Raw genomic sequence first — 20,062 nt, 5'->3', positions numbered from 1 at the left:
ACTCAGTTTTGGTATTCTGAGGCGAATTGGATAAACAAAGAAGTTTTTGGGAGATTGAACTACAATTTGGTTCAAACTGGTGATGTATGATTGTTCTAATTTTTAATATTTTAAACAAAGGTAATTGGTAAGACAATAGTCAAATTGTAGTTAATAGATTTAAAGGGGCACTCAGTATTTTTAAACTTGTGTTTCATAGTCCCGTATAGTGTTAAGTTTGTCTTTTGTATGCTAAGTAAGTTATCTTTGCAAAATATAGATATATATATCTTAGAATTGGTTTTAATTATAAGTAACTAAGAATTTATTTCAGCTTAGATAAATGGGCATTTAAGGCGATTGTTTACATTAAGAATATATGCACTTTAAGTGTCCTAATTAGAATTGTATTAGAATCAATTGTAGCTATATAGCTGATTGTACTGTTTGAATGTTAGTAGCTTATATCTTGGTCTCATTGTGGTATTTTAAATGCAACTCTGATTTGATAGACTATTGTGAATAAGGCAACGATTATGAGATTTGCATAGCATATTTTAATAGTTTTAAACATGTATAGTATTGATTCATAATCTGGTTCCTACAAATATATTTCAATGTGTTTATAAATATTAACTAATAAAAAGAATTCAGGAATTTATATTAATTTTATTGTCTTAGTATATGCATTTTTTTATTGGGGGTTTATTTTAAAGAATAATTATTAAATATATTGTATTATAACCTGGCCATATACTGACATGACTATAAGGTACAGTCACATTACTCATGATACGGTACAGTCACATTACTGATGATACGGTACAGTCACATTACGGACGATAAGGTACAGTCACATTACGGACGATAAGGTACAGTCACATTACGGACGATAAGGTACAGTCACATTACTGACGATACGGTACAGTCACATTACTGATGATACGGTACAGTCACATTACTGACTATAAGGTACAGTCACATTACTGATGATAAGGTACAGTCACATTACTGATGATACGGTACAGTTACATTACTGATAAGGTACAGTCACATTACTGATGATAGGGTACAGTCACATTACTGATGATAGGGTACAGTCACGTAACTGATGAAAGTGTACAGTCAAATTACTAATGATAAAGTACAGTTGCGTTACTTTTTATAAAAAGGTACAGTCGCATTACTTATGTCATGATAAGGTTCAGTCACATTACTGATAAGGTACAGTCACATTACTGATAAGGTACAGTCATATTACTGATGATAAAGTACAGTTGCGTTACTTATTATAAGGTACAGTCCCGTTGCTGATAAGGTACAGCAGTCACATTAATGATAAGATACAGTCGCGTTACTGACTATAAGGTACAGTCGCGTTACTGACTATAAGGCACAGTCGCGTTACTGACTATAAGGCACAGTCGTGTTACTGATGATAAAGTACAGTTGCGTTACTTTTTATAAAAAGGTACAGTCACATTACTGATAAGGTACAGTCGCGTTACTTATGTCATGATAAGGTTCAGTCACATTACTGATGATAAGGTACAGTCACATTACTGATGATAAAGTACAGTTGCGTTACTTATTATAAGGTACAGTCCCCTTGCTGATAAGGTACAGCAGTCACATTAATGATAAGATACAGTCGCGTTACTGACTAGAAGGTACAGTCGCGTTACTTACTATAAGGTACAGTCGTGTTACTGATGATAAGGTACAGTCACATTACTGATAAGGTACATTCACATTACTGATGATAATAAAGTACAGTCACATTACTGATAAGGTACAGTCAAATTACTGACTATAAGGTACAGTCACTTTACTGATGATATGGTACAGTCACATTACTGACTATAAGGTAATGTCACTTTACTGATGATAAGATACAGTCCCATTACTGATAAGGCACAGTCACATTACTGATGAAAAAGTACAGTTGCGTTACTTATTATAAGGTACAGTCAGATTACTGATAAGGTACAGTCGCATTACTTATGTCATGATAAGATTCAGTCACATTACTGATAAGGTACGGTCACATTACTGATAAGGTACAGTCATATTACTGATGATAAAGTACAGTTGCGTTACTTATTATAAGGTACAGTCACATTACTGATAAGGTACAGTTGCGTTACTGATAAGGTACAGTCACATTACTGATAAGGTACAGTCACATTACTGATGATAAAGTACAGTTGCGTTACTTATTATAAGGTACAGTCCCGTTGCTGATAAGGTACAGCAGTCACATTAATGATAAGATACAGTCGCGTTACTGACTATAAGGTACAGTCGTGTTACTGACTATAAGGTACAGTCGCGTTACTATAAGGTACAGTCGTGTTACTGATGATAAGGTACAGTCACATTACTGATAAGGTACAGTCACATTACTGATAAGGTACAGTCACATTACTGATAATAAAGTACAGTCACATTACTGATAAGGTACAGTCACATTACTGACTATAAGGTACAGTCACTTTACTGATGATATGGTACAGTCACTTTACTGACTATAAGGTACAGTCACTTTACTGATGATAAGATACAGTCACATTACTGATAAGGCACAGTCACATTACTGATGATAAAGTACAGTTGCGTTACTTATTATAAGGTACAGTCGCGTTACTGATAAGGTACAGTCACATTACTGATAAGGTACAGTCACATTACTGATGATAAAGTACAGTTGCGTTACTTATTATAAGGTACAGTCCCGTTGCTGATAAGGTACAGCAGTCACATTAATGATAAGGTACAGTCGCGTTACTGACTATAAGGTACAGTCGCGTTACTGACTATAAGGTACAGTCGCGTTACTATAAGGTACAGTCGCGTTACTATAAGGTACAGTCGTGTTACTGATGATAAGGTACAGTCATATTACTGATAATAAACTACAGTCACATTACTGATAAGGTACAGTCACATTACTGACTATAAGGTACAGTCACTTTACTGATGATATGGTACAGTCACTTTACTGACTATAAGGTACAGTTACTTTACTGATGATAAGATACAGTCACATTACTGATGATAAGATACAGTCACATTACTGATGATAAGATACAGTCACATTACTGATGATAAGATACAGTTGTGTTACCTATTATAAGGTACAGTCATATTACTGATAAGGTACAGTCGCATTACTGATGATAAGGTACAGTTGCGTTACTGATGATAAAGTACAGTTGCGTTACTTATTATAAGGTACAGTCACATTACTGATGATAAGGTACAGTCACGTTACTGACCATAAGGTACAGTCACGTTACTGACCATAAAGGTACAGTCACGTTACTGACTATAAGGTACAGTCACGTTACTGACTATAAGGTACAGTCACGTTACTGACTATAAGGTACAGTCACGTTACTGACTATAAGGTACAGTCACGTTACTGACTATAAGGTACAGTCACGTTACTGACTATAAGGTACAGTCACGTTACTGACTATAAGGTACAGTCGCGTTACTGACTATAAGGTACAGTCGCGTTACTATAAGGTACAGTCGTGTTACTGATGATAAGGTACAGTCATATTACTGATAATAAAGTACAGTCACATTACTGATAAGGTACAGTCACATTACTGACTATAAGGTACAGTCACTTTACTGATGATATGGTACAGTCACTTTACTGACTATAAGGTACAGTTACTTTACTGATGATAAGATACAGTCACATTACTGATGATAAGATACAGTCACATTACTGATGATAAGATACAGTTGTGTTACCTATTATAAGGTACAGTCATATTACTGATAAGGTACAGTCGCATTACTGATGATAAGGTACAGTTGCGTTACTGATGATAAAGTACAGTTGCGTTACTTATTATAAGGTACAGTCACATTACTGATGATAAGGTACAGTCACGTTACTGACCATAAGGTACAGTCACGTTACTGACCATAAAGGTACAGTCACGTTACTGACTATAAGGTACAGTCACGTTACTGACTATAAGGTACAGTCACGTTACTGACTATAAGGTACAGTCACGTTACTGACTATAAGGTACAGTCACGTTACTGACTATAAGGTACAGTCACGTTACTGACTATAAGGTACAGTCGCGTTACTGACTATAAGGTACAGTCGCGTTACTATAAGGTACAGTCGTGTTACTGATGATAAGGTACAGTCATATTACTGATAATAAAGTACAGTCACATTACTGATAAGGTACAGTCACATTACTGACTATAAGGTACAGTCACTTTACTGATGATATGGTACAGTCACTTTACTGACTATAAGGTACAGTTACTTTACTGATGATAAGATACAGTCACATTACTGATGATAAGATACAGTCACATTACTGATGATAAGATACAGTTGTGTTACCTATTATAAGGTACAGTCATATTACTGATAAGGTACAGTCGCATTACTGATGATAAGGTACAGTTGCGTTACTGATGATAAAGTACAGTTGCGTTACTTATTATAAGGTACAGTCACATTACTGATGATAAGGTACAGTCACGTTACTGACCATAAGGTACAGTCACGTTACTGACCATAAAGGTACAGTCACGTTACTGACTATAAGGTACAGTCACGTTACTGACTATAAGGTACAGTCACGTTACTGACTATAAGGTACAGTCACGTTACTGACTATAAGGTACAGTCACGTTACTGACTATAAGGTACAGTCACGTTACTGACTATAAGGTACAGTCGCGTTACTGACTATAAGGTACAGTCGCGTTACTATAAGGTACAGTCGTGTTACTGATGATAAGGTACAGTCATATTACTGATAATAAAGTACAGTCACATTACTGATAAGGTACAGTCACATTACTGACTATAAGGTACAGTCACTTTACTGATGATATGGTACAGTCACTTTACTGACTATAAGGTACAGTTACTTTACTGATGATAAGATACAGTCACATTACTGATGATAAGATACAGTCACATTACTGATGATAAGATACAGTTGTGTTACCTATTATAAGGTAAAGTCATATTACTGATAAGGTACAGTCGCATTACTGATGATAAGGTACAGTCACATTACTGATGATAAGATACAGTTGTGTTACCTATTATAAGGTACAGTCATATTACTGATAAGGTACAGTCACATTACTGATGATAAGATACAGTCACATTACTGATGATAAGATACAGTTGTGTTACCTATTATAAGGTACAGTCATATTACTGATAAGGTACAGTCGCATTACTGATGATAAGGTACAGTTGCGTTACTGATGATAAAGTACAGTTGCGTTACTTATTATAAGGTACAGTCACATTACTGATGATAAGGTACAGTCACGTTACTGACCATAAGGTACAGTCACGTTACTGACCATAAAGGTACAGTCACGTTACTGACTATAAGGTACAGTCACGTTACTGACTATAAGGTACAGTCACGTTACTGACTATAAGGTACAGTCACGTTACTGACTATAAGGTACAGTCACGTTACTGACTATAAGGTACAGTCACGTTACTGACTATAAGGTACAGTCACGTTACTGACTATAAGGTACAGTCACGTTACTGACTATAAGGTACAGTCACGTTACTGACTATAAGGTACAGTCACGTTACTGACTATAAGGTACAGTCACGTTACTGACTATAAGGTACAGTCACGTTACTGACTATAAGGTACAGTCACGTTACTGACTATAAGGTACAGTCACGTTACTGACTATAAGGTACAGTCACGTTACTGACTATAAGGTACAGTCACGTTACTGACTATAAGGTACAGTCACGTTACTGACTATAAGGTACAGTCACGTTACTGACTATAAGGTACAGTCACGTTACTGACTATAAGGTACAGTCACGTTACTGACTATAAGGTACAGTCACGTTACTGACTATAAGGTACAGTCACGTTACTGACTATAAGGTACAGTCACGTTACTGACTATAAGGTACAGTCACGTTACTGACTATAAGGTACAGTCACGTTACTGACTATAAGGTACAGTCGTGTTACTGACTATAAGGTACAGTCGTGTTACTGACTATAAGGTACAGTCGTGTTACGGTCTATAAGGTACAGTCGTGTTACGGTCTATAAGGTACAGTCGTGTTACGGTCTATAAAGTACAGTCGTGTTACGGTCTATAAGGTACAGTCGTGTTACGGTCTATAAGGTACAGTCGTGTTACGGTCTATAAGGTACAGTCGTGTTAGGGTCTATAAGGTACAGTCGTGTTACGGTCTATAAGGTACAGTCGTGTTACGGTCTATAAGGTACAGTCGTGTTACGGTCTATAAGGTACAGTCGTGTTACGGTCTATAAGGTACAGTCGTGTTAGGGTCTATAAGGTACAGTCGTGTTAGGGTCTATAAGGTACAGTCGTGTTAGGGTCTATAAGGTACAGTCGTGTTACGGTCTATAAGGTACAGTCGTGTTACGGTCTATAAGGTACAATCGTGTTACGGTCTATAAGGTACAGTCGTGTTACGGTCTATAAAGTACAGTCGCGTTACGGTCTATAAGGTTCAGTCAGCACAACACACACATTTCTGAGTAATTAAAACACTGCTCTCATACAAGTAGCATTAATTCCTCCAGTACATACCGGGCCCTGTAGGAAACTTTTATCTTCGATATTCTCCTCTGCTGCTGAGTTAACAGGCTTTGGATCCCACTCCTGCTTAATGATATGACTCTGGCTGCTCGTGACATTACATTTATGTATTTGTGATGGAGAGCAGCCCCTGGGGGCACTGAGCTTGCTGCCGACACAAAATCGCTTGCTAGGTGTATGCTTGGTGCTGCTGCAGTCACTGTAAGGAGCAGCATCAGGTGTGTTCTCTTCTGATCATAGAAGCAAAAGAAAGAAATATCAATAATTCATACAGTCAGATGCAAAAAGGCACTCACCTACCCCGTAGTCAGCAAAAGTGTGTCTTATCTAAAACTAGATAAGGAACATGTGAGCCAAAGTGTACTAATGACAGTGACGTGTTTATGGGGTCAGTCTCTGGTAGGGTCACAGAGTACTAATGACAATGACGTGTTTATGGGGTCAGTCTCTGGTAGGGTCACAGTGTACTAATGACAGTGACGTGTTTATGGGTTCAGTCTCTCGTAGGGTCACAGTGTACTAATGACAGTGACGTGTTTATGGGTTCAGTCTCTCGTAGGGTCACAGTGTACTAATGACAGTGACGTGTTTATGGGGTCAGTCTCTGGTAGGGTCACAGTGTACTAATGACAGTGACATGTTTATGGGCTCAGTCTCTGGTAGGGTCACAGTGTACTAATGACAGTGACGTGTTTATGGGTTCAGTCTCTCGTAGGGTCACAGTGTACTAATGACAGTGACGTGTTTATGGGGTCAGTCTCTGGTAGGGTCACAGTGTACTAATGACAGTGACGTGTTTATGGGTTCAGTCTCTGGTAGGGTCACAGTGTACTAATGACAGTGACGTGTTTATGGGTTCAGTCTCTGGTAGGGTCACAGTATACTAATGACAGTGACGTGTTTATGGGTTCAGTCTCTGGTAGGGTCACAGTGTACTAATGACAGTGACATGGTTATGGGTTCAGTCTCTGGTAGGGTCACAGAGTACTAATGACAATGACGTGTTTATGGGTTCAGTCTCTGGTAGGGTCACAGAGTACTAATGACAGTGACTTGTTTATGGGTTCAGTCTCTGGTAGGGTCACAGTGTACTAATGACAGTGACATGTTTATGGGTTCAGTCTCTGGTAGGGTCACAGTGTACTAATGACAGTGACATGTTTATGGGCTCAGTCTCTGGTAGGGTCACAGTGTACTAATGACAGTGACGTGTTTATGGGTTCAGTCTCTGGTAGGGTCACAGTGTACTAATGACAGTGACGTGTTTATGGGTTCAGTCTCTGGTAGGGTCACAGTATACTAATGACAATGACATGTTTATGGGGTCAGTCTCTGGTAGGGTCACAGTATACTAATGACAGTGACGTGTTTATGGGTTCAGTCTCTGGTAGGGTCACAGTATACTAATGACAATGACATGTTTATGGGGTCAGTCTCTGGTAGGGTCACAGTATACTAATGACAGTGACGTGTTTATGGGTTCAGTCTCTGGTAAGGTCACAGTATACTAATGACAGTGACATGTTTATGGGTTCAGTCTCTGGTAAAGGTCACAGTATACTAATGACAGTGACGTGTTTATGGGTTCAGTCTCTGGTAGGGTCACAATGTACTAATGACAGTGACGTGTTTATGGGGTCAGTCTCTGGTAGGGTCACAGTATACTAATGACAGTGACGTGTATATGGGTTCAGTCTCTAGTAGGGTCACAGTGTACTAATGACAGTGACATGTTTATGGGGTCAGTCTCTGGTAGGGTCACAGTGTACTAACGACAGTGACGTGTTTATGGGTTCAGTCTCTGGTAGGGTCACAGTATACTAATGACAGTGACGTGTTTATGGGTTCAGTCTCTGGTAGGGTCACAGTGTACTAATGACAGTGACATGTTTATGGGTTCAGTCTCTGGTAGGGTCACAGTGTACTAATGACAGTGACGGGTTTATGGGTTCAGTCTCTGGTAGGGTCACAGTGTACTAATGACAGTGACTTGTTTATGGGTTCAGTCTCTGGTAGGGTCACAGTGTACTAATGACAGTGACGTGTTTATGGGTTCAGTCTCTGGTAGGGTCACAGTGTACTAATGACAGTGACGTCTTTATGGGTTCAGTCTCTGGTAGGGTCACAGTGTACTAATGACAGTGACGTGTTTATGGGTTCAGTCTCTGGTAGGGTCACAGTGTACTAACGACAGTGACGTGTTTATGGGTTCAGTCTCTGGTAGGGTCACAGTGTACTAATGACAGTGACATGTTTATGGGTTCAGTCTCTGGTAGGGTCACAGTGTACTAATGACAATGACGTGTTTATGGGTTCAGTCTATGGTAGGGTCACAGTGTACTAATGACAATGACGTGTTTATGGGTTCAGTCTCTGGTAGGGTCACAGTGTACTAATGACAATGACGTGTTTATGGGTTCAGTCTCTGGTAGGGTCACAGTGTACTAATGACAGTGACGTGTTTATGGGTTCAGTCTCTGGTAGGGTCACAGTATACTAATGACAGTGACGTGTTTATGGGCTCAGTCTCTGGTAGGGTCACAGTATACTAATGACAGTGACGTATTTATGGGCTCAGTCTCTGGTAGGGTCACAGTATACTAATGACAGTGACGTGTTTATGGGCTCAGTCTCTGGTAGGGTCACAGTATACTAATGACAGTGACGTGTTTATGGGCTCAGTCTCTGGTAGGGTCACAGTGTACTAATGACAGTGACATATTTATGGGCTCAGTCTCTGGTAGGGTCACAGTGTACTAATGACAGTGACATGTTTATGGGCTCAGTCTCTGGTAGGGTCACAGTGTACTAATGACAGTGACGTGTTTATGGGTTCAGTCTCTGGTAGGGTCACAGTATACTAATGACAGTGACGTGTTTATGGGTTCAGTCTCTGGTAGGGTCACAGTATACTAATGACAGTGACGTATTTATGGGTTCAGTCTCTGGTAGGGTCACAGTATACTAATGACAGTGACGTGTTTATGGGTTCAGTCTCTGGTAGGGTCACAGTATACTAATGACAGTGACGTATTTATGGGTTCAGTCTCTGGTAGGGTCACAGTGTACTAAGGACAGGGACGTGTTTATGGGTTCAGTCTCTGGTAGGATCACAGAGTACTAATGACAGTGACATGTTTATGGGTTCAGTCTCTGGTAAGGTCACAGAGTACTAATGACAGTGACATGTTTATGGGCTCAGTACCTGCTAGGGCCACCGTTTACTAATGACAGTGACATGTTTATGATCACAGTCTCTGCTAAGGCCATGGTTTAGAAATGACAATGACACATTATTAGCTTAGTCCCTGGTAGGGCCACAGTGCATGCATAAAAGTGACATGATTATGGGCTTAGTCCCTGCCAGGGCCACAGTGTACTAATGACAGTGACGTGTTTATGGGCTTAGTCCCTGCCCAGAGCCACAGTGTACTAATGACAGTGACATGTTTATGGGCTCAGTCCCTGCCAGAGCCACAGTGTAATAATGACAGTGACATGTTTATGAGCTCAGTCCCTGCCAGAGCCACAGTGTACTAATGACAGTGACATGTTTATGGGCTTAGTCTCTGCCAGAGCCACAGTGTACTAATGACAGTGACATGTTTATGGGCTCAGTCCCTGCCAGGGCCACAGTGTACTAATGACAGTGACATGTTTATGGCCACAGTCTCTTCTAGGGCCACAGTGTACTAATGACAGTGACATGTTTATGGTCGCAGTCTCTTCTAGGGCCACAGTGTACTAATGACAGTGACATGTTTATGGCCACAGTGTACTAATGACAGTGACATGTTTATGGCCACAGTGTACTAATGACAGTGACATGTTTATGGCCACAGTGAACTAATGACAGTGACATGTTTATGGTCGCAGTCTCTTCTAGGGCCACAGTGTACAAATGACAGTGACATGTTTATGGCCACAGTGTACTAATGACAGTGACATGTTTATGGTCGCAGTCTCTTCTAGGGCCACAGTGTACAAATGACAGTGACATGTTTATGGCCACAGTGTACTAATGACAGTGACATGTTTATGGTCGCAGTCTCTTCTAGGGCCACAGTGTACTAATGACAGTGACATGTTTATGGTCACAGTCTCTTCTAGGGCCACAGTGTACTAATGACAGTGACATGTTTATGGTCACAGTCTCTGCTAGGGCCACAGTGTACTAATGACAGTGACATGTTTATGGGCTCAGTCTCTTCTAGGGCCACAGTGTACTAATGACAGTGACATGTTTATGGTCACAGTCTCTGCTAGGGCCACAGTTTACAAATAACAGTTATGTGTATAGGTTGAGCCACTAAAAGGGCCAAGGTGTACAAATGACAGTGACAAGTTTATGAATCAGTTTCTGTTAAAGGGGCATGAAACCCAACATTTTTTTCTTTCCCAATTCCGATAGAGCAGCGATTTTAAACAACATTCTAATTTACTTCTATTATATTTGTTCTTTGTTCTCTTGGTACAGCTCAGGAGCATAAACATGTCTGGAGCAAAATATGGCAGTCAGTTTTGTAAGAAGAGTAATAGATGGCAGCACTATTTCCTGCCATATAGTGCTCCGGGTATCTCTAACACATACCACCATGGGAACTATGCACATTTGCAGCACTATTTCCTGCCATATAGTGCTCCGGGTATCTCTAACACATACCACCATGGGAACTATGCACATTTGCAGCACTATTTCCTGCCATATAGTGTTCCCGGTATCTCTAACACATACCACCATGGGAACTATGCACATTTGCAGCACTATTTCCTGCCATATAGTGCTCCCGGTATCTCTAACACATACCACCATGGGAACTATGCACATTTGCAGCACTATTTCCTGCCATATAGTCCACCCGGTATCTCTAACACATACCACCATGGGAACTATGCACATTTGCAGCACTATTTCCTGCCATATAGTGCTCCAGGTATCTCTAACACATACCACCATGGGAACTATGCACATTTGCAGCACTATTTCCTGCCATATAGTGCACCCGGTATCTCTAACACATACCACCATGGGAACTATGCACATTTGCAGCACTATTTCCTGCCATATAGTGCTCCCGGTATCTCTAACACATACCACCATGGGAACTATGCACATTTGCAGCACTATTTCCTGCCATATAGTGCACCCGGTATCTCTAACACATACCACCATGGGAACTATGCACATTTGCAGCACTATTTCCTGCCATATAGTGCTCGAGGTATCTCTAACACATACCACCATGGGAACTATGCACATTTGCAGCACTATTTCCTGCCATATAGTGCACCCGGTATCTCTAACACATACCACCATGGGAACTATGCACATTTGCAGCACTATTTCCTGCCATATAGTGCTCCTGGTATCTCTAACACATACCACCATGGGAACTATGCACATTTGCAGCAGTATTTCCTGCCATATAGTGCTCCCGGTATCTCTAACACATACCACCATGGGAACTATGCACATTTGCAGCACTATTTCCTGCCATATAGTGCTCCACGTATCTCTAACACATACCACCATGGGAACTATGCACATTTGCAGCACTATTTCCTGCCATATAGTGCTCCGGGTTTCTCTAACACATACCACCATGGGAACTATGCACATTTGCAGCACTATTTCCTGCCATATAGTGCTCCCGGTATCTAACATATACCACCATGGGAACTATGCACATTTGCAGCACTATTTCCTGCCATATAGTGCTCCAGGTATCTCTAACACATACCACCATGGGAACTATGCACATTTGCAGCACTATTTCCTGCCATATAGTGCTCCGGGTATCTCTAACACATACCACCATGGGAACTATGCACATTTGCAGCACTATTTCCTGCCATATAGTGCTCCCGGTATCTCTAACACATACCACCAGGGGAACTATGCACATTTGCAGCACTATTTCCTGCCATATAGTGATCCAGGTATCTCTAACACATACCACCATGGGAACTATGCACATTTGCAGCACTATTTCCTGCCATATAGTGCTCCCGGTATCTCTAACACATACCACCAGGGGAACTATGCACATTTGCAGCACTATTTCCTGCCATATAGTGCTCCAGGTATCTCTAACACATACCACCATGGGAACTATGCACATTTGATAATAGAAGTAAATTAGAAACTATATTAAAATGTAATGTTCTGTCTGAATCACAAAATGTCTGGGTTTCATATCCCTTTAATAACAACAAAACCTCTTACTGTCTCCAGGTACAAAAGTTCCCCAATATCCGATGCGGTTTATATTTTACAAATGAACAGATTAGTATAAAGTCTACAGCTAAACATCAGGTACAGTGGCGTTACTGACTACAAGGTACAGTGGCGTTACTGACTACAAGGTACAGTGGCGTTACTGACTACAAGGTACAGTGGCGTTACTGACTACAAGGTACAGTGGCGTTACTGACTACAAGGTACAGTGGCGTTACTGACTACAAGGTACAATGGCGTTACTGACTACAAGGTACAGTGGCGTTACTGACTATAAGGTACAGTGGCGTTACTGACTATAAGGTACAGTGGCGTTACTGACTACAAGCTACAGTGGCGTTACTGACTACAAGCTACAGTGGCGTTACTGACTACAAGGTACAGTGGCGTTACTGACTATAAGGTACAGTGGCGTTACTGACTACAAGGTACAGTGGCGTTACTGACTATAAGGTACAGTGGCGTTACTGACTATAAGGTACAGTGGCGTTACTGACTATAAGGTACAGTGGCGTTACTGACTATAAGGTACAGTGGCGTTACTGACTATAAGGTACAGTGGCGTTACTGACTATAAGGTACAGTGGCGTTACTGACTATAAGGTACAGTGGCGTTACTGACTATAAGGTACAGTGGCGTTACTGACTATAAGTCTGTGCCTGGCCTCTTACTGTCTATCTGAAGCTGTTAATATTTTACAATGAACAGATTAGTATAAAGTCTATAGCTAAACATCCGGCTCCAGATCACATACCCACTTTCACTGGTACAGACACTGCACATTTCCGCATTCCGTTCAGACACACGTTGCCTCTTTTAGTCTTGCGAGTCCCAGGATTGCCTCCTCCATCACGGGCCCTACTGCTAGTCGTCCTCGCTGTGCAGTGGGTAGCAATACGTTTCTGAGGAGGCAGTCCAGCTGCCATCTTCAAGTTCTTCATTATGCTCCGGATCCTGGTCTCCCCCATTGGCAGGTTTTTAAACCAGCTGGCATAGCCAGGTCTGCAGTCTGGTTGCGGGGTCAGGTAAAATGGGGCATCTTTTTGTTTCATTTTCTCAGGCCTCTCTGAGGCATATTTTTGGTAAGCCCTAACCACATCCCTGTCTTGCTGTTCAGGGCTCTCATAGATTTGCATCCTCATGGTGTGAGTGGGGTGAGCCTTTCCGCTCCTGCTAGGAGCCAGTTTCTTGGTGTGCTCCAGGTATTTACGCCCCTGAGGGTCAGCTTTCAGGCGAATATCTCCCCACTTCAAGCTGTGCTGCTCCATGGAGCGGAGGCTGAAGTGAAGGCCGATATTGAAGAAGAGCATGTGCAAGAGTGCAGTGGGGTTGTGCAAGCCGATGGCGCCAGTGGAGTACAGCAGCTCAATCTCTCTCTCGGATAGCGGCTCGGCGTGGTTCGGATGGTTGCCCTTCCCAATAGTCTTGAGATAACTCTGCTTTTCTTTCATGGCTTTCACAGTTTTGAGGAATTTGGTTTCCTTTGACCTGTAGATGGCAAAAGGGTAATTGGATTTATCGAAGTGTCGGTCTAAGCTGCCCAGGATGCCGCGCAAGGTGCCAGGCTCGTATTCGGAGCCATCCTGCTTGCGGTGGGTGCAGATGAAGTTGGCGAGGTGCTCATCCAGCTCTTCTACGGGGATGTCCAGCAGCCTGCGGCCCTCCTGCACCTTCCTCAGGTACGCCTCAATGATGCGCAGGTCAAACTTCGTCTTCTTCAGCGTGTTCTTGTTGTCCTGTTTGCTAATGTCTCCCATTGTCTAACAGTAAATAATCACTACTGGATGAAATAGCACACACTCTACTGGCCTAATTAGCACAACTCTGACGTCACACCTGTGACATCACATTACAACCACGCCCACTGCTCCTGTTTCCTGCCCTGCATGTCTAGAACATCACGTGCATGTGATACGGGCTGTGACGTCACGGAAATAGCAATAAATCAGATTTACGGTACGTCAGACAGCACTAGTTGAGGATAACCAAGATAATCCGGTACCGTACTGAAAAAAGCAAATCTCGCGTAGAACAAGGGAGCAACGTGACCGAACCGCGCATGCGCTGACCCCAGGCCGCAGAACACACACAGGAACAGGAATCGGCAACTTGTACACATGCGCAGTCGTCCTAAAGCAATAGGCGCATGCGTGTTAGTGTCACAATCAGCTGCGGGCGCGCGGGCGTGTTTGTAGCAAAAAGAATAATCAAGCGCATGGGTCTTTGTGTCAATTTCAGCTCAGGGAGCGCGTGCGTGTTTGTGCCTGTGCCAGGCCCGAGAGCGGGTGCATGTTTGCAACACTGGAGACCGTTAGGCGCGTGCTTTGGTACTGACTGGCAGCTGCTACATCCGTGATATCAGTTACTGTATTGTACAGTGCTGGGTATACTGACCTTATTATAGGGCCCCAGCACAGACATGGAAGTTAGTTTCTTATTCACATTTTTTTGTCAGACTGCTTTGCATTGACTTTAAAATAAAAATATAGGTTTTATTTATAAATAATAAATATATATAATGTAGGTGGGATCCCTTTATACAACAATTGGATACAAACTGGGGGAAAAGGGCATACGTTGGCACCAATATTACTATTTTTAATAAGTAACTGATATTTACAAACGGTTAATAACCATTAGGCCACTGAGTACACAATGAATATATACAGGGTAGATCCCCCTCCATGACATGCAATTGTTTTACTCTAGAGCTCTGAGCTGTACAGTTTTAGCCTGGCCCAGGGGTGTTTTACTCTAGAGCTCTGAGCTGTACAGTTTTAGCCTGGCCCAGGGGTGTTTTACTCTAGAGCTCTGAGCTGTACAGTTTTAGCCTGGCCCAGGGGTGTTTTACTCTAGAGCTCTGAGCTGTACAGTTTTAGCCTGGCCCAGTGGTGTTTTACTCTAGAGCTCTGAGCTGTACAGTTTTAGCCTGGCCCAATGGTGTTTTACTCTAGAGCTCTGAGCTGTACAGTTTTAGCCTGACCCAGTGGTGTTTTACTCTAGAGCTCTGAGCTGTACAGTTTTAGCCTGGCCCAGTGGTGTTTTACTCTAGAGCTCTGAGCTGTACAGTTTTAGCCTGACCCAGTGGTGTTTTACTCTAGAGCTCTGAGCTGTACAGTTTTTAGCCTGGCCCAGTGGTGTTTTACTCTAGAGCTCTGAGCTGTACAGTTTTAGCCTGGCCCAGTGGTGTTTTACTCTAGAGCTCTGAGCTGTACAGTTTTAGCCTGGCCCAGGGGTGTTTTACTCTAGAGCTCTGAGCTGTACAGTTTTAGCCTGACCCAGGGGTGTTTTACTCTAGAGCTCTAAGCTGTACAGTTTTAGCCTGGCCCAGTGGTGTTTTACTCTAGAGCTCTGAGCTGTACAGTTTTAGCCTGACCCAGTGGTGTTTTACTCTAGAGCTCTGAGCTGTACAGTTTTAGCCTGACCCAATGGTGTTTTACTCTAGAGCTCTGAGCTGTACAGTTTTAGCCTGACCCAGTGGTGTTTTACTCTAGAGCTCTGAGCTGTACAGTTTTAGCCTGACCCAGTGGTGTTTTACTCTAGAGCTCTGAGCTGTACAGTTTTAGCCTGGCCCAGTGGTGTTTTACTCTAGAGCTCTGAACTGTACAGTTTTAGCCGGGCCCAGTGGTGTTTTACTCTAGAGCTCTGAGCTGTACAGTTTTTAGCCTGGCCCAGTGGTGTTTTACTCTAGAGCTCTGAGCTGTACAGTTTTAGCCTGGCCCAGTGGTGTTTTACTCTAGAGCTCTGAGCTGTACAGTTTTAGCCTGGCCCAGGGGTGTTTTACTCTAGAGCTCTGAGCTGTACAGTTTTAGCCTGGCCCAGGGGTGTTTTACTCTAGAGCTCTGAGCTGTACAGTTTTTAGCCTGGCCCAGGGGTGTTTTACTCTAGAGCTCTGAGCTGTACAGTTTTTAGCCTGGCCCAGGGGTGTTTTACTCTAGAGCTCTGAGCTGTACAGTTTTAGCCTGGCCCAGGGGTGTTTTACTCTAGAGCTCTGAGCTGTACAGTTTTAGCCTGGCCCAGGGGTGTTTTACTCTAGAGCTCTGAGCTGTACAGTTTTTAGCCTGGCCCAATGGTGTTTTACTCTAGAGCTCTGGGGGTCGATCCGATATAAATCGTCGCCCGCAAAAGCCGGCGACGCCAATATTTGCGCGGGTTTGGTATCACATATACGGCGTAACCTAGAAGTTACGCCCGTATATTTCTGCCGTCGCCCGCAGGTTTTTGGGCCATAGGCAGGTATACCAAACCCGCGCAGTTTGGTATCCAATATGCAGCGTAAGGACTTACGTGGCGAAAATGGAGAAAACTTACTCCATTTTCACCTCGCCACAAAAAGCAGCCGTAAGAAGCCTTACGCTGACTATTGGAGCCCCGTAACTCCCTAAACTGGCTGCTAAAATAAACCTAACACCTAACGCATGCGCAATGTCTATCTCCCTGTCAACCGCGATCTGCTAAAATAAACCTAACACCTAACGCATGCGCAATGTCTATCTCCCTGTCAACCGCGATCCCCCCCCCCCCGAAATCCCTAATAAAGTTATTACCCCCTAAACCGCCGCTCCCGGACCCCGCCGCCATCTACATAAACTAACCCCCTACTGTGAGCCTCTAAAACCGCCGCCATCTACCTTATCTATCCCCTAATCTGACCCCTTACACCGCCGCCACCTATATAAAAATTATTAACCCCTAATCTAATCCCCCTATACCGCCGCCAGCTATATTAATATTATTAACCCCTAATGTAAGCCCCTTACACCGCCGCCATCTCTATTAAAATGATTAACCCCTAATTTAATCTACCTACCCCGCCGCCAGCTATATTATCTATATTAACCCTAAGTATATTATAGTTAATATAGTTATTACATTATATATATTAACTATATTAACCCTAATTATATTAGGGTTAATATAGTTAATATAGTTACTATAGTATTTATAATAACTATATTAACTCTATCTAACCCTAACACCCCTAACTAAATTTATATTAAATTAATCTAATTCATTTATAAACTAAAATATTCCTATTTAAATCTAAATACTTACCTATAAAATAAACCTTAAGATAGCTACAATATAATTAATAATTACATTGTAGCTATGTTAGGGTTAATATTTATTTTACAGGTAAATTGTTAATTATTTTAACTAGGTATAATAGATATTAAATAGTTATTAACTATTTAATATCTACCTAGTTAAAATAATTACCCAATTACCTGTAAAATAAATCCTAACCTAAGTTACAAATACACCTACACTATCAATAAATTTAATAAACTACAAACATCTATCTAAAAATACAATTAAATTAACTAAACTAAATTACAAAAAAAAACAAACACTAAATTACAAAAAAATAAAAAAAAGATTACAAGATATTTAAGCTAATTACACCTATTCTAAGCCCCCTAATAAAATAATAAACCCCCAAAATAAAAAAAATTCCCTGCCCTATTCTAAATTCAACAAATTTCAAAGCTCTTTACCTTACCAGCCCTTAAAAGGGCCTTTTGTGGGGCATGCCCCAAAGAATTCAGCTCTTTTGCATACAACAAATACAATACCCCCCCCCCCATTACAACCCACCACCCACATACCCCTATTCTAAACCCACCCAAACCCCCCTTAAAAAAGCCTAACACTACCCCCCTGAAGATCTCCCTACCTTGTCTTCACCACACCGGGCCGAACTCCTGATCCGATCCGGGCGATGTCTTCCTCCAAGCGGCAAAGAAGAATTCTTCCTCCGGCGATGTCATCCTCCAAGCGGCAAAGAAGAATTCTTCCTCCGGCGACGTCTTCCTCCAAGCGGCAGCAAAGTCTTCATTCTTCCGGCGGCATCTTCAATCTTCTTTCTTCGCTCCGCCGCCGCGGAGCATCCATCCCGGCCGACTGCTGAACTTGGAATGAGGTACCTTTAAATGACGTCATCCAAGATGGCGTCCGCCGAATTCCGATTGGCTGATAGGATTCTATCAGCCAATCGGAATTAAGTTAAAAAAATCTGATTGGCTGATTGAATCAGCCAATCAGATTCAAGATCAATCCGATTGGCTGATCCAATCAGCCAATCAGATTGAGCTCGCATTCTATTGGCTGATCGGAACAGCCAATAGAATGCAAGCTCAATCTGATTGGCTGATTGGATCAGCCAATTGGATTGAACTTGAATCTGATTGGCTGATTCAATCAGCCAATCAGATTTTTTTAACTTAATTCCGATTGGCTGATAGAATCCTATCAGCCAATCGGAATTCGGCGGACGCCATCTTGGATGACGTCATTTAAAGGTACCTCATTCCAAGTTCAGCAGTCGGCCGGGATGGATGCTCCGCGGCGGCGGAGCGAAGAAAGAAGATTGAAGATGCCGCCGGAAGAATGAAGACTTTGCTGCCGCTTGGAGGAAGACGTCGCCGGAGGAAGAATTCTTCTTTGCCGCTTGGAGGATGACATCGCCGGAGGAAGAATTCTTCTTTGCCGCTTGGAGGAAGACATCGCCCGGATCGGATCAGGAGTTCGGCCCGGTGTGGTGAAGACAAGGTAGGGAGATCTTCAGGGGGGTAGTGTTAGGCTTTTTTAAGGGGGGTTTGGGTGGGTTTAGAATAGGGGTATGTGGGTGGTGGGTTGTAATGGGGGGGGGGGGTATTGTATTTGTTGTATGCAAAAGAGCTGAATTCTTTGGGGCATGCCCCACAAAAGGCCCTTTTAAGGGCTGGTAAGGTAAAGAGCTTTGAAATTTGTTGAATTTAGAATAGGGCAGGGAATTTTTTTTATTTTGGGGGTTTATTATTTTATTAGGGGGCTTAGAATAGGTGTAATTAGCTTAAATATCTTGTAATCTTTTTTTTATTTTTTGTAATTTAGTGTTTGTTTGTTTTTGTAATTTAGTTTAGTTAATTTAATTGTATTTTTAGATAGATGTTTGTAGTTTATTAAATTTATTGATAGTGTAGGTGTATTTGTAACTTAGGTTAGGATTTATTTTACAGGTAATTGGGTAATTATTTTAACTAGGTAGATATTAAATAGTTAATAACTATTTAATATCTATTATACCTAGTTAAAATAATTAACAATTTACCTGTAAAATAAATATTAACCCTAACATAGCTACAATGTAATTATTAATTATATTGTAGCTATCTTAGGGTTTATTTTATAGGTAAGTATTTAGATTTAAATAGGAATATTTTAGTTTATAAATGAATTAGATT

At 41.7% G+C, this 20,062-nt stretch overlaps 1 protein-coding gene across 1 annotated transcript in view; it reads right to left on the bottom strand.

Moving 5' to 3' along the window:
• The window catches only part of LOC128655852 (uncharacterized), a 148,174-nt gene extending 133,277 nt beyond the window's left edge, over positions 1–14,897 (bottom strand). The window contains exons 1-2 of the mRNA XM_053709419.1: positions 13,591–14,897; positions 6,589–6,827 (exon numbers count right to left, since the gene is read on the bottom strand). Coding sequence (XP_053565394.1) covers positions 6,589–6,827; positions 13,591–14,593 — 1,242 coding nt within the window. The 5' untranslated portion in view covers positions 14,594–14,897. The remainder of the gene's footprint in view (positions 1–6,588; positions 6,828–13,590) is intronic.
• Between the last annotated feature and the right edge of the window lie 5,165 nt (positions 14,898–20,062).

The sequence above is a fragment of the Bombina bombina genome, chromosome 4 (genome assembly GCF_027579735.1).
Source record: "Bombina bombina isolate aBomBom1 chromosome 4, aBomBom1.pri, whole genome shotgun sequence".
NCBI classification, from domain to species: domain Eukaryota; kingdom Metazoa; phylum Chordata; class Amphibia; order Anura; family Bombinatoridae; genus Bombina; species Bombina bombina.
The sequence above is the reverse complement of the archived record's forward strand: the minus strand, read 5'-3'. Positions and strand labels throughout refer to the sequence as shown.